Source organism: Schistocerca nitens, chromosome 2, assembly GCF_023898315.1.
Source record: "Schistocerca nitens isolate TAMUIC-IGC-003100 chromosome 2, iqSchNite1.1, whole genome shotgun sequence".
NCBI classification, from domain to species: Eukaryota; Metazoa; Arthropoda; class Insecta; order Orthoptera; family Acrididae; genus Schistocerca; species Schistocerca nitens.
In genome coordinates, this window is record NC_064615.1 from 525,178,570 (window position 1) to 525,192,850 (window position 14,281).

General features: G+C 41.8%; 1 protein-coding gene across 3 annotated transcripts in view; it reads left to right on the forward strand.

Moving 5' to 3' along the window:
* Positions 1-14,281, forward strand: part of LOC126236510 (esterase E4-like) — a 90,977-nt gene that overhangs the window by 24,289 nt on the left and 52,407 nt on the right. For all 3 annotated transcript variants that reach the window (XM_049945875.1, XM_049945874.1, XM_049945872.1), the window contains exons 2-4: positions 2,602-2,739; positions 2,825-2,984; positions 8,658-8,843. In XM_049945875.1, the coding sequence (XP_049801832.1) occupies positions 2,602-2,739; positions 2,825-2,984; positions 8,658-8,843 (484 nt within the window). The remainder of the gene's footprint in view (positions 1-2,601; positions 2,740-2,824; positions 2,985-8,657; positions 8,844-14,281) is intronic.

Here is a 14,281-nt window from a genome sequence, read left to right on the forward strand (position 1 = left end):
GTTAACATCCTGTTACTAGCATCAGGTCATATTTAGGTACTGCGCAGTATACTTTTCCAAGTTTCCAACTAGGAATCATGAAATACTGGCCTGACCTACCCTCACAGCCTGGAGTGGGGTCCCACGTACTCTTGGATATTCAACAGCTATTGAGTAGTTTGTCGTAAATTACATTTCTGTTCGTCCGGTCGCAGCGCCATCTGTGACGCAACGAAAAAAGTGCTTCAGACAAAACGAATGTATACTTTGTAACGTGCAATAAAAAAACGGAGGTTACCATTGAAGATTTCAAAGTTGCGCCCCCTCCCTCCCACCACGTCACCCACGCACAGGGTGGGATGGCAAGTCGAGTGTGGTATCGTTGGACGTTCCCCCAGACAAAAAACTGGAATTACACTTTTTTGATATATCGTCAGCTCTTCGAATGAACCAATTGTATAACGATTGAATTCACGATATCCAGTGATTTATGGCACTATACGACAAGTTCTTCTATTTACATAGAAGCGTATGGGGCTTGAAGATTGCATAATGAAATGCCGAAACTGGTTGCTTTCAGAATAAAATAAAATATCTTAAAGTACACGGCTATCGGTGAATTTGATTGACATTGACAATTACTTAACCAGCCGATGACCACAGGACATAATGGACTAACAACGATACCCGAATTAGGTTCGTTGGACGCCATGGAGAAAGGTCAGAGGCACGGTGGTACCGTCGCTCTCTGTAATAGAATTCTTCGTAGTATGCAGCGGTTCAGTGCTCTCTTGAAATATCACTGAAATGTCACGGGTAGAGTTACTTAAATAGCTGCAGTATCTCTGGCTCAGAAAGGTGCCTTGCACAGCTGATAACTGTCAGATTGCCCTTAATATGTGGCAATCGATGACACAATTTGTTGTATCTCATGGCAACAAGAACACGTTCGTTGTGTATCTGCCACGTTATTTAAGAAAACCACTTTCCAGATTGTGGATACCAGAATGGCGTGCCGAAAGAGGTGGTGCGATGGTTAGCGTACTGGACTTGCATTGACAACTAGATGTCATCAGAGGCGAACCCGCCAGTATAAAGGAGGTTTGGAGTATTTTGTTGTGAGTAGAGAAGTGATAACACAATGGTCGGACGGGAGAGCGAAGCGTCTTCGAACGTGGGCTAGTTATCGGATGCCATCTGATTAAAGAATCCTTAAAGGACATTTAAAACCTTATAAAGCTGCCTAGAACGACTGTTGATGTGGAAACGCGAAGAAGCAAGGACAGCTAAACCCAGACCAGGTAGAGCTCACGACGACAAATTGGGAACGTCGAGAACTGCGGAGGCCAAGTGTATAAAAATCGCATTAAATCAGAGGAAGGAATAACTCGCGAGCGTCAAAGTGCTACTAGCAGCCCGGCTAGTACAATGGACGGTGCGTAAGAAGTTAAAAAGAAAGTGGCACAGTTATCGATCAGCTCCTCGTAAGCCACACATTCCTTTAGTCATTGCCAAGCGATGCATGAGGTGGTGTAAAGGGTGACGTCACCGGATAGTAGATCACTGTGAACGAGTGATTTGGAGCGATGAATATCTCTTTTCTGTGACTAACAGATGGAAAGATTTGGGTTTGGCGAGTGCTTGAAAACTTCACCAACCACCACGTGTAGCGCCAACACTGAGGTGTTACGGTATGTGGGTGTTCTCCGTGATAAGGACGTGGTCGCCTAGTTGCCCTTAAGAGAACGCCACGCGGTACTAGCCGAGCAGTCTAAGGCGCTGCAGTCATGGACTGTGCGGCTGGACCCGGCGGAGGTTAGAGTCCTTCCTCGGGCATGGGAGTGTGTGTTCGTCGTTAGTATAATTTAGGTTATGTAGTGTGTGAGTTTAGGGACTGATGACCTTAGCAGTTAAGTCCCATAAGGTTTCACACACTTCAGAGAACTCTAAATACACAAGGATAAGAAAACAGTTTACAGCATAATGTTCTGCGTCTGGAACCACGCAACCGCTACGGTCGCAGGTTCGAATCCTGCCTCGAGCATGGATGTGTGTGATGTCCTTAGGTTAGTTAGGTTCAAGTAGTTCTAAGTTATAGGGCACTGATGACCTCAGAAGTTCAGCCCCATAGTGCTCAGAGCCATTTGAATGTTCTGCGTACAACAGAGGAACAATTCAGATACGACGAATGTATCAGCGTGACAAAGCACTCTCTCATAAAGCTGCGTTTGTCTGGCAGTGGTTTGTGTACAGTAATATTCCTGAGTTCACTTGCCTGTCCAGAGATCCAACCTGAACTCAATGGAGCACCTCTGGGATGAGTTAGAACGTAGACTTCCCTGCACACCCCAGCGTCCAACATCACTGTCTTCTATGGTTTCGGCTCTTGAGGAAGAATGGACTAACACTCCTTCACAGACGTTCAGACACATCACTGAAAGTGTCCCCAGCAGACGTCAAGCTGTCTTAAAGGCCACTAATAAGAGTTCTGATAGTTTTGACCAGATTGTGTGTACACTGATGGACAGTTTGCTTTAATCGTTTGACAGAAAAAGTATCTTTCCAGTGATACCCCATGCCTCTCATATGCAGAGCCTTTTGACTTGATACTTACCTTTGCAGCCACCTGAGCCCGCAGAGCCATGGGCTGGAGTGAGAGACGCCACCAAGGAAGGAAATGTGGCCCCTCAGTTCAGTGATGCCACGCGGCAGTACATGGGGGACGAAGACTGCCTCTTCCTCAACGTCTACACACCTCAGGTCTGTGTGACGTATTTTAATCGCTATCGTTTAGCGCGGGTGCCTTTCCTGTTTAACGTGCAGGTCTGATTACTTTCTGCTGCAGATGCCGAGTGATAGCAGTAGCGCCGTGACACCGGTGATGGTGTGGATCCATGGCGGCGGTTACACGGTCGGCTCCGGCAACACAGACATGTTCGGTCCTGACTACCTGCTCGAGCACGGTGTCGTCGTGGTCACGCTCAACTACCGTCTCGGCGTCCTGGGTGCGTGGACACTAACTTCAAGATTAAAATAATCACTTAATTTTATCCATTTTATCAGTGTTTCTTCCGTTTCTGTATTACTTTGGTAAAATAAAGAAAAATCGCCTTCGGTTTCAATCATGATTTTAGTTCAATGCACGATGCATATCGAGTCTTCGGGACTCATCTTCACGTGCTTTGACTGTTGATCAGTTTTTTTCAAATTTAGGTTAATTCTGGTCCCGGTAAGAATACATTGTTGCTTTATATAGTGGCACATTGTAAATATAAGTTTAAACATTACTTTAAAACCATGGATCCACTACTGGAACCAATAACGTATATTTTGTCTTGGTTTTATAAACTAACATTCACCAAGTGCCGCTTTGTAATGTATGACCTTAATCTTACCAAGACTAAACATAAATCTGAGAAAAAGTAGTTGTAGGCTCTACAAGCTCCTGAAGACATGCATATACCAATGCATCGTGCATTGACATAAAATAACAATTGTGATTGAAGACGTTCTTCTTTTACAAAAAAAATTATGTAGTCAGTATCAGTGAAGTTAAGTGACACACCAATGTGAAAAATAATGGTAAAGTGTTCCAACACAGCAGAAATAACAAAACGAATGTAATATGTAAACGACGAATAGTCCATATCCATATCGTTCAGTACGTTTTTCTTACAATTAAATTTCAGATTGTGTATACATCTCTCGTGTTGCCCTTTTATTGCAACGTCCTTGTAACTTAGGTTCACATGCAAGCATTCTAGACAGAAAATTCCTGTTCTATGCTGTTTCTGGTATTTGGAAATGGCTACAAATTATTGTGTATCAGCTCCTACTGCCTGGCTGAACTCAGATAGTGTGACAGAATCATTCATTATGTTTTACATTGGATCTATCATATGTTGAGGTTAACATTTCTTTCTACTGCTGAAATTCCGAATGCGTATGTCGAAAGAGGAAACAGGTAGCACATTACTTCATCCCAGAAAAATCTAGCGAAATAACGAAAGCAAAATCACAGGAATTGTAGATCTTATAGAGGCTTAACGACTGTGGCTCTTCTTTCGAACTATTCGCGAATGGAACAGTAAAGGGGTAACTGATAGACGTACTTGAGGCTCCCTTTATAACACCGAAAGATGCCACACGGAGCACAAATCTAGAAGTAGTTTCCCACAACACGTTCGACGTATCGAAGAAGGCTTTCAAAATATTGTCGTTTCCCACCTTGGTCTATTACAATCACAGTCATTTATTTCATACCAGTAGCTGATGTCGGTGATGTGCTATTTTCAGGTGCTTCCTTATATCTTTGTAATTTCACACACTCATTCAATGTGGCTGTGTGCAATGTACTACTGTCATTTAAATATACAGCTGCTGTTGTAGTCTTTATAGCTGGAGATAAGTCTCTAGATAACTGAAGCTCGTCACTTGGTCGATTGACACACCACCTACTTCTGCATTACATGGTATAGCTGATTTTGATATTACCTTAATCTTAGTTTCTTTTAGATGAGTGTTTCATGTTACATTGCTTAGCTGTTTCATTAAATTGCTGATGTAATCTTAGTACAATTATCTCCACTATTTATCAGTACAGCTAAATCAGCATAGCATATAATATTTACCACTTTATTTCCTATTTTACATCCCAGTTTTTTCTCATGTCATCAATCATATGGTCCGTTATAAAGTTGAACAGGATTGGGATTAATGAGTCTCCTTGTCAAATTCTTTTAGATAATTCATCTGTGAATCCTTGGTGTGTTTCAATTCACGTTTAATTACTTGAATATTTATATATCTTCTATGATTTTCACGAAACAATGGTACAACCTCATCGATTAAGGGTTGAGTTGTACCCTTTTTCTAATCCTATCAAAGACTTTTGACAAGTCAACGAAGCACAGGTTGGCTGGGTTATTAAAATCCATGGATTTTTCCACAATTTGCTTTAAAGCCATAAGGACCTCAACATTGAGGTGAAAAATCAAGAGATAAAGGCAATAAGGGTAGCCGGATGTCTGCAAAATACTGTATAGAGAAACCAATAATATGTCAACTGATAGGAAAATAAAAATATATAAAATAATGGTGCATCCTGTTTTCACATATAGAGCAGAACCTAAAGTAGAAGTGAAAAAGATAAAAGATGACGGTAGTGGATCCAAGGAGTAACCATGTGAACACAAGATAGAAATAAATGGATGAAGACAAGAAAAAGAAATTGGAAGGATCGTGTGGGAAGGGTGGTTACAGCAAGACGAGCTAAATTTTGTAGGAATGGACGACAGCAAGGGAAACGACTACTCAGACGACCACATAAGGGATCGGACTCCAGTTATACAGCACATCCGCGAAATGAGTCAGACAAACAGAAACAACTCTAGTCAGCAGGAGGAAAAGAACAACCGCTGTCGAGGTAGAATCGAACGATAACAACGTTCCATACTCACCAACAATCTGACATCAATGCCATAGTGGCAAAACTACGAAAAAGTTGGTGGTATACCACGTATAACATTCTTCACCACTGGTTGAACTGATGTAATCGATGAAGGCTCATAGAGAGACGTAGACCTAAATTTACGTGCGCCCCAGGAAAGTGTTTTATGACCTTCCTTTTCATGTTGCATGTTAGTGACCTCGCAGCCAACGAACTTGCCTAGTTGAATACATAGGTTCACGTCAATTATTGAAGTTAGGCAACGTTGTGTGGGCTGGTGCTTGGTTGGGTAATCGCCCGTCTACGCCACACCAATTAGCGGCTTACCGTTTGTCTTTGCGGGAAATGGGAGGAGAGATGGTGGCAAAAATCTCCTGATCGGAAGACTTTTCACCAAAGTCCTGGATTAAATTCTAAACGTATACGCAGTGTCTCTTTGAACGAGGGCATGTGACACTTCATAGCAATCCTTTCGTCGACTGTGGACTTTCAGATCGGCGGCGCTGTAGGAGCTACTCGACCGGAAGAGGCTACGTGCCGGCACCGCGTTTCGCCCTCTCCTTTCTCTCATCGTCACACGACGCAAACATGACACAACACCGAAGACACAGCCATTCCAGTCATCTACACACTCAGATACACTTAACACACATTTCACGAAGGAAAGATGTCACTGTACGCGCGGGGTAGGGAAAACGTGCCCCTCGAGCTGTCCCAGCCAGTCGTGCCATATGACTTTCGTATGGCTTTCCAGACAACATTAATAGTAACCTCAGACTTTTTGTAAATGATGCAGTTATCTATAAGTGCTGTCCGAAAAACTGCACAAATATTCTGTCAACTTTTGATGAGATTTCAAAGTGGTGCGAATATTGGCAAGTTGGATTAAATGTTCAGAAACGTGAAATTGTGCACATCGTAAAACGAATAAATGTTGTATTCTATGACGAGAGTATCAGTCGTAGGTAGAGAAGATGGAAGACTTCAATCATTGCTAGAATACTGAAGAAATGCAATCACTGTGCAAAGGAGATTGCTTACAAAACACTCGTGTGATCCTCCCAAGAATTTTGCTGAAGTGTATGGGACCCTTACTAAATAGGACTAGCAAGGGATATTGAACGTGTATAAAGATGAGTAGCGAATGGCGAGAAGTTTATTTGTCCAATCAGTTGCTTGAAGACAGACGAAAAGTGTCCTGTGAAAGTCTCCTTCTAAAGTTTCAAGAGCCAAATGTAAATGATGGATCTAGAAACTTACAACAAATCCTACGAATCGCTCCCCAAGGAGTTCTTAGGACAAGATTTGTGGATCTACAGCACGGACGGAGGTGCTTAAGCAATGACTCTTCACGTGCTCCATGCGGGAATGGGAAGTGAAGAAGCCCTACTAGTAAAATGGGAATTACTCTCTGCCATGCACTTCAGTGGTCTGCATAGTGTGCATGTACATGAAGACTTAAGTAATGTGGGAGTGACTACTAGATGTCACCAGAGGAGAAGCCGCCAGTATAACATTGAAGTGTGTGTGTGTGTGTGTGTGTGTGTGTGTGTGTGTGTGTGTGTGTGTGTGTGTGTGTGTGTGTGTGGGGGGGGGGGGGAGAGGGAGGCTGGTGAAGGGAATTTGTATTGTATTTTTCACTACTTCACTACAGAAGCAGTAACAGTACAATGGGTTGGGCAGGACTTGGAACTGAGTGCCAGATCCAACAGCGATATTTCAAATCTTGTAAAGCTGCCTCGTCGATTGTTGGTCATGTGACTGTGAAGTGGACACGCGAAGTAACTACTGCGGCTAGAACAAGACCTGCTGCCTGGTCTTGTTCTAGCCTTGTTCTGACAGACAGAGGGTGGGATTGTCGAGCACTGTGGAGGTGGTAGGAGGGAGGAGGGCAGGGGGGGGGAAGGGTGTGTGTAAAAAATCATTTGAAATCGGCTGAATGAATTACTCGAGAGCTACGAAGTGCTATCAGCAGTCTAATTAGTACGGTGATTGTGCGTAGGATTTCAACGGTCGAACAGACGATCACTAGACAAGGGCTTTCGTAGCAAGTGCTAAGCGACGATTGAGGCTGACAGTGGATTACTGGAAACGAGTGATAAGACGATACCCTATGTCAATCCAATAGAAGGGTTTAGGCCTGGTGAATGCCTGGATAACACTACGTGTGATCATGAGTAGTGGCAACCGTGAAGTGCCGAGGAAGTTATGTGAACCGTATTTTTTGTGGTTAGGGTGGGTCCTCTTACTACGCTTGAAAAAATGCTAAACACGGAACGATATATACACATTTTACAGCATAGTGTACTCCGTAGAGCAGAGGAAAAATTCTGAGACGATGACTGAATCAGCATGAGAACACAACCTGTCAAAAAGCGGCAGTGGCTAGTGGCCGTAACATTCCTGAGCCGCAGAGTCGCAACTTGCACCCAATGGTGTACCTTCGGTGTAAGTTACATCGTCGACTACGTTTCAGAACCAAGCGTGCAAAGTCACTACCCTCCATGTTACCAGCTTTTGGGGTAGTCTAGGCTGCCATTGCTCCACAGACAATGAGGCAGTTGACTGAAAGTGCTCCCAGCTAAATTCAAGCCGCCATAAAGGGGAAGGATTGATGCATTCCATGTTAATGTCCAGTAATAGGTGTCCACGTACTTTCATTAGCTGGTGTATTTAAATAACAGATACAATGTACACACCCACACAGGAAGGCCACTTAAAACTATGAGGATATGAGGAAGTACTTGAAAATGGCACATCGGTGAGTATAGTTGATAGTGCGGAGTAAATATGGTTGTAATAGAGCCAAGATACATACGGAGTGGTCTTTTAATGAATATCTAGCTGTGGCACCCGATATGAAATAACTTACTGCCGAAATTTATTAAACACACGAAACTATTTTGTGTATCGAGATATGGCAACAACTATGGGTTTTCAAACAAAACGTTCAATGTTCGCAGTGAAACTTATTGCAGAAACAGGACGATGTAATGACTTCGAAATTTCTCTGCAGTTTCGCCACGTGACGTACGTGTGGCACTAATGAAAGGGACTGTTATATTTCGTTCCGGTTTATTTAAGTCAGTAAAGGGCAAGGTAATCCTCAGTTGCATTGGAGCTGCTTCAACTCGATGGTGGGACTCATCTTGTGTACTCGTGCCCAGTCCTAAGTTCATACTCATTTTATATTGAGTTTTCTCCATGTAACGCTTTGCTTGTTACGCAGGTTTCATGAGCACGGGTGATTCGGTTGTCACCGGCAACATGGGACTCAAAGATCAAGTTACGGCCCTCCGCTGGGTCAAGGACAATATTTCTGTCTTCGGTGGAGACACCGACAACATCACGATATTCGGCGAAAGCGCTGGTAGCAGGGCCTGTCATCTGCACGTCCTGTCACCAGTGGCCAAAGGTAAGAAACAGATCTGGCTCACTACTTCGCCAATACACTGTAGCAGTTAGCGTCTCTGCGGCGTCATGAATGCATTTGCCGTCGTGTACTTGCCTTATGTCCTAGGTGTTTCAAAGAACATAAACACAACAGTATATTTTAGTATTATATTTCCAATGAATACATAAATAAAAAACAGGATCACGCACTATTAATAAGGTCCAGGAGTTTTAGTAGTCTCGGTGACTGTATACGACGCCGGCACGCAACCGCTTTACAAGCATTACGTAAGTACTTCATATACCGGTCGTTACATAATATACTCCTCAAAGATATCCACAGATACAGCACAACCAATGTGAGAAATCTTCATGCTGTCACCTTCTACGTCCTCTCCTTCGTCACTTTTATCATAATATTTTTGCCCGATTTTGATTATTTCTTTATCTGTTAAAATTTGGTCTTTTTCGCAGTTTTCCTCATTCATCCACTTAGCGACGTTTTCTTCATAAATTTCTACTCCTCCTTTAACATTTTAATTAACTGACGACATTATTGAACACGTTAATTCATTGGCGTGCGCGTCATTTGTGCTTGACCTACTGGAGGCAGGATAGGTGGCGGTTTATTGAGAGGCTGGACTATTAAGGGCTCGATTAGCTAGAGTTTAGTGTATCATCGACTGCTTTCTAGCCTCTAGAGCAGGGGACTGTGTGTAAACATCTTTTCCCATCCTGGACGATGGAGCGGAATGTGAAGATTGATGTCGTGCGTGACCAATGGGACAAATTTAGTATGCAAACACTTAATCCTGGACACCAAGCTATCACGTATTTGCCGGGTGATGACATCCAGCTCCACTTCAGCTTATCAGGTTATGCCGATTTTGCATTATTAGGGTGCAATAGCGCTCCCCAACAAACTAATGTTTCATTGTTCCTTTCTCCTCAGTACAAGTTTTGTCGTGAGTTAGCTGCACAAGCTAAATGGGAAATACTAGATTGTAGAGTGGCTGGTATCAGTATTAAGATCTGTGTTCTGTTCAGGGCGACTGTACACCATGGAACCTCTGAAGACGGTGGCATAGATGAATATATTTGAAACAATAAAATCAAAAGAAATTATTCGGCGTAAGTAGTGGGAACGACACAAGGGAGTCCCAACAGCCTCAAAGGCATAGTCAGCAAAACATGTTCGTTGTTTCCATATTATTGGCTCAGGGCATAAATGACATCTTTCATTTTGACTATAAACATTTCCAGTCAGTGCTTACATATATTTTTGATTGGCTGTATCGGAATCGAATGTCTAACCATTATCAAGAAATACTTTTTGGCCGATGGTGCGCGAAATCAAGTAAGGAGACACTTTATTCCGCAAACAAGAGGACTAACTGTACAGGCTTCCTAGCATGTTTTAAAGACGGCCATAGACCAAGAAAATATTTCTGAATTAGTTAGGAGTACACAGTCTGACATAGCCACTGGACAGTTTACGTGCGCAAAATAGGCCGAAAAAATATAACAAATTTCTAGTTTGTCACCAAATGTAAGGTGATGTTTATGCTACAAATATCAAGGAAAGTAAAGGAAAAACATTCATAAAAGGTTAACGAGACAACATAGTAAGAAACAGTTAGAAGATCGTTATACTTTCTCAGTCGTGCTGAACAAAAACGAAGTGCATCTAGCTGCTGTACTGCTCAACCAACGTATAGAATGAACACAATTATTATGAACGACAAAATTTTACTCCAGTAATTGCGTCGAGTAAGCAGTTTTCAGGGAGGAACATCAACCCTTTGGTCATTTATCAATGTTCTTAATACTTTTATAACTGAATTTTTCCTTTTATCACCTGTATACAGCACTGGTACCTCGATTTATATTCATCCACACACACATGCGCTGTTGTCCACTTAGACGTGCATGTAATCAGTGTCCGGAACCAGAAGTCATACCTGTGACGGCTCACGTTAAATATTCATGTCTTTTGTCATGTAATTAAAAATTAAAGTTCCTGTCTTGTAACTGTGGCAGCATCTAGGGTCCACTCGTAACTAGACGACGGAAGCAGATAAAATACACGAGTAAATAAATGATTTGAAGAAGAAAACATTAATAGCAAGGTACAAAAACATACCATTGTGGCAAAATTTTTACATGACATTGTATTATACGTAATTTCAGGAACTAGTTTCATAGTAAGTGATCCTTCTGTATATAGACACACTCGTAACTACGTTTTCTATGACAATGAATGTATCTTTGGATTTAAGAAAGCATAGCGTACGTGTTTAACCTAAATTCCAGACACAAAGTAATTCAGCACCCTTATGTCAAAGGAGCGTCCGGATAAGCTCTGGTGTGACTCTCCAGGGTATGTGGAACAAGCAGCATGGAAATTGTCCACATCGGGTGAGGTACGTTACTGACAGTACTTCCTTATTAGAATTTAAAAAGGCCAACGTACGGCCGCTTCATATCAGCCGGCCAGCGTCGACACTTCCGTATCACACTGTTACCGTAACGCTCTTCGTAATTTCCTGTGAACTATAGCTGTCCTTATAAAGATTTGAAATGGTGCTCTGATTCTGTCGAAGACTTATTTAAATGACTTTAATGTTTTAATTTAATTGTTTTTCTCGACAACGATTAGATTGCATTGTACTTAAAACTGAGGAAAATATTGTTGCCTGTTAGTAAACAGTGTTTGTTCTTCTTTCAGACGTTTACGAGAAATTCTGTCGTGTGACAATGTATTTCTGAACGCCGTTACAAGAAATGCTATTCTGACACAATGTGTTTCTGAACACCCACGTTAAATATAAATGGAAGCTATGTTTTAATATCGGTTAGTACTGGACTTCTTCAGTCAACGACGATGACAACCCCGTGTTGTCGGCAGTGTCCGCCTTGTGGAAACGGTATTTCGAACATGGTTGAAGTCGGTCGTCCTGTTACACATGTTTGCCGGCCAGTGTGGCCGAGCGGTTCTAGGCGCTTCAGTTTGGAACCGCACGACCGCTACGGTCGCAGGTTCGAATCCTGCCTCGGGCATGGATGTGTGTGATGTCCTTAGGTTAGTTAGGTTTAAGTAATTGTAAGTTCTAGGGGACTGATGACCTCAGAAGTTAAGTCCCATAGTGCTCAGAGCCATTTGAACCATTTGTTAAACATGTTGGACTTCTTCCATCGGAGTGGCGTTGCAAAGTTAGTACGTTGTAGTGGTGATTCTAGGTCTGAAGTCTCATGCGTTGCTTTAGCCATATGATTATTCGTGACAATGGTCTTAAATAGAGATCAGGATCACTGAAGAATGCAACTAGACCGCTGTCTTTCGTCACTGTCTTGTCTCAAGTTGGTTCTTGTAATTTCCTCGGACTTAGTCTCTCTCGAGAGCTAATACATTAGTGATATGCGGCGCACTTCCAGCAACTAACGGTGATCCAACGATCTGCCCTAGTTAAAGGTTATACATATCTCATTTCACCCGCTTCTCTTGGCCAATGTACGAATATCTAGCGCACTCCTAGGATACTGTGAAAAAACGTTCTTTATCTGCGAACGGAAGTGGTTGTCTATGAGGGGTAACTATTACTAGCTCAGAAAGCTGCTTCTTTTGTTTCGGATATTGAATGATGATCGTGTTTTCGACGAAAATAATTTAATTTTATCAAGCAGTAAAACGAAGTGTTCAAATACATACCTGACTGGATGACGTGTAGTAGAGCAGCGATACCTGTTAACTAAGCCTTGAGCAGTGCACTGACGCGGATATGGAGGACAAAGTGTGTTTGCTAGGGAAAGAAAGACGAGGCGCTCGAATACGCCATTATGGCGAACATCAAGCGCCAGAAATACGCTGATCGGCGTGATGGGTAAAATCCATTTGATCATCTTCTGGAAAATGAGAATCGTCTGAAAAGTCTAGCTGAAAACTGGAACAAAGAAAAATTGGATGATTATTTTCGGTAATTGTACAGTGAAAAAATTACATATAATGCTGTGTGCTTTTAAGTGCAATTTTGTGGTAAGTTGCTAATTCTGTGGCCTATCAAAAGTGATATGTACGATGTTCCGCAAGCACAGAAAAATAATGTATATTTAGGATCATCCGTGTTTCTAGAATATCTCTGCAGACGGGGTCCACATTAACAGGACCTTGCTGCAACTGCAATATGTTTTGAAAGTGACCATCGGTAGTTGACTTGATTTTACACTTCTGAGTGTCTAGCAGTTCTCAAATAAAACACAATGGTGTCAATATTTTACTGAATAAATTATCACTCTCAACTGATACCTCCGCCACTTTCCCCTCTGCTAACCCCCTTGCTCTCCCTCCCCCCCCGGAACAAAGTTATATATATATATATATATATATATATATATATATATATATATATATATATATATATATATATATATATATATATATATAAGAGAGAGAGAGAGAGAGAGAGAGAGAGAGAGAGAGAGAGAGAGAGAGAGAGAGAGAATGAAAGTGAGTGGGTGGTCGAAAGGTTGCAGGTTTTGGCACGAAAATGATATCCACTTTCACTCCCAAGAAAGTTGAAGTACGCAGAAGAAATGATTTCCTGTGGATCCAGCTTCATTGTTGTTTTAGTTTTCAGTCCAAAGACCGCTTTCATGCAGTTCAGAATGCTACTGTCCTGTGCAAGCATCTTTATCTACGATTAACTACTGTAACCTACATCCTTCTGAATCCACGTAGTGTATTCATTTCTTGGTATCTCTCTCTGCGATTTTTACCATAAACGCTTCCCTTCAGTACTAAATTTGTGACTCCTTGATGCCTCTGAATGTGTCCTGATAACAGATCCCTTCTTCTCGTCAAGTTGTGCTACGAATTCCTCTTCTCCCTAATTATTTTCAGTACCTCCTCATTAGTTAGTCCAATCTAATCCTCAGCATTCTTCCATAGCAACATATTTCAAAAGTTTATATTCTCTTCTTGCCTACACTGTTTATTGTCCATGTTTCACTTCCATACATACACACTTCGTACAAATACTTCCAGAAAATACCTCTTGACACTAAAGTCTATACCCGATGTTAACAAATTTCTCTTCTTCAGAAACTCTTCTCTTGTCATAGCCAGTCCATATTTTATATCCTCTCTCCTTCGAGCATCATCTTCAAAAATAGCAAAACTCATTTCTTACTTTAAGGGCCTCATTGCCTAATGATTCTCTTTGTATCCCCTGATTTAATTTGACTGAATGCTATTATCCTCGTTTTGTTTTTGTTGCTGTATGAGAGAATTAAAATGTCGTAGGCAAACATTAAAGTTTTTATTTCTTCTCCATGAATTTTAATTCCTACTCAATTTTTTTCATTTCTTTCCTTTACTGCTTGCTCAATATACGGATCAAATAACATTAGGGATAGGCTACAACTGTCTCCCCCCCCTTCTCAACCACTGCTTCCCTTTCATGC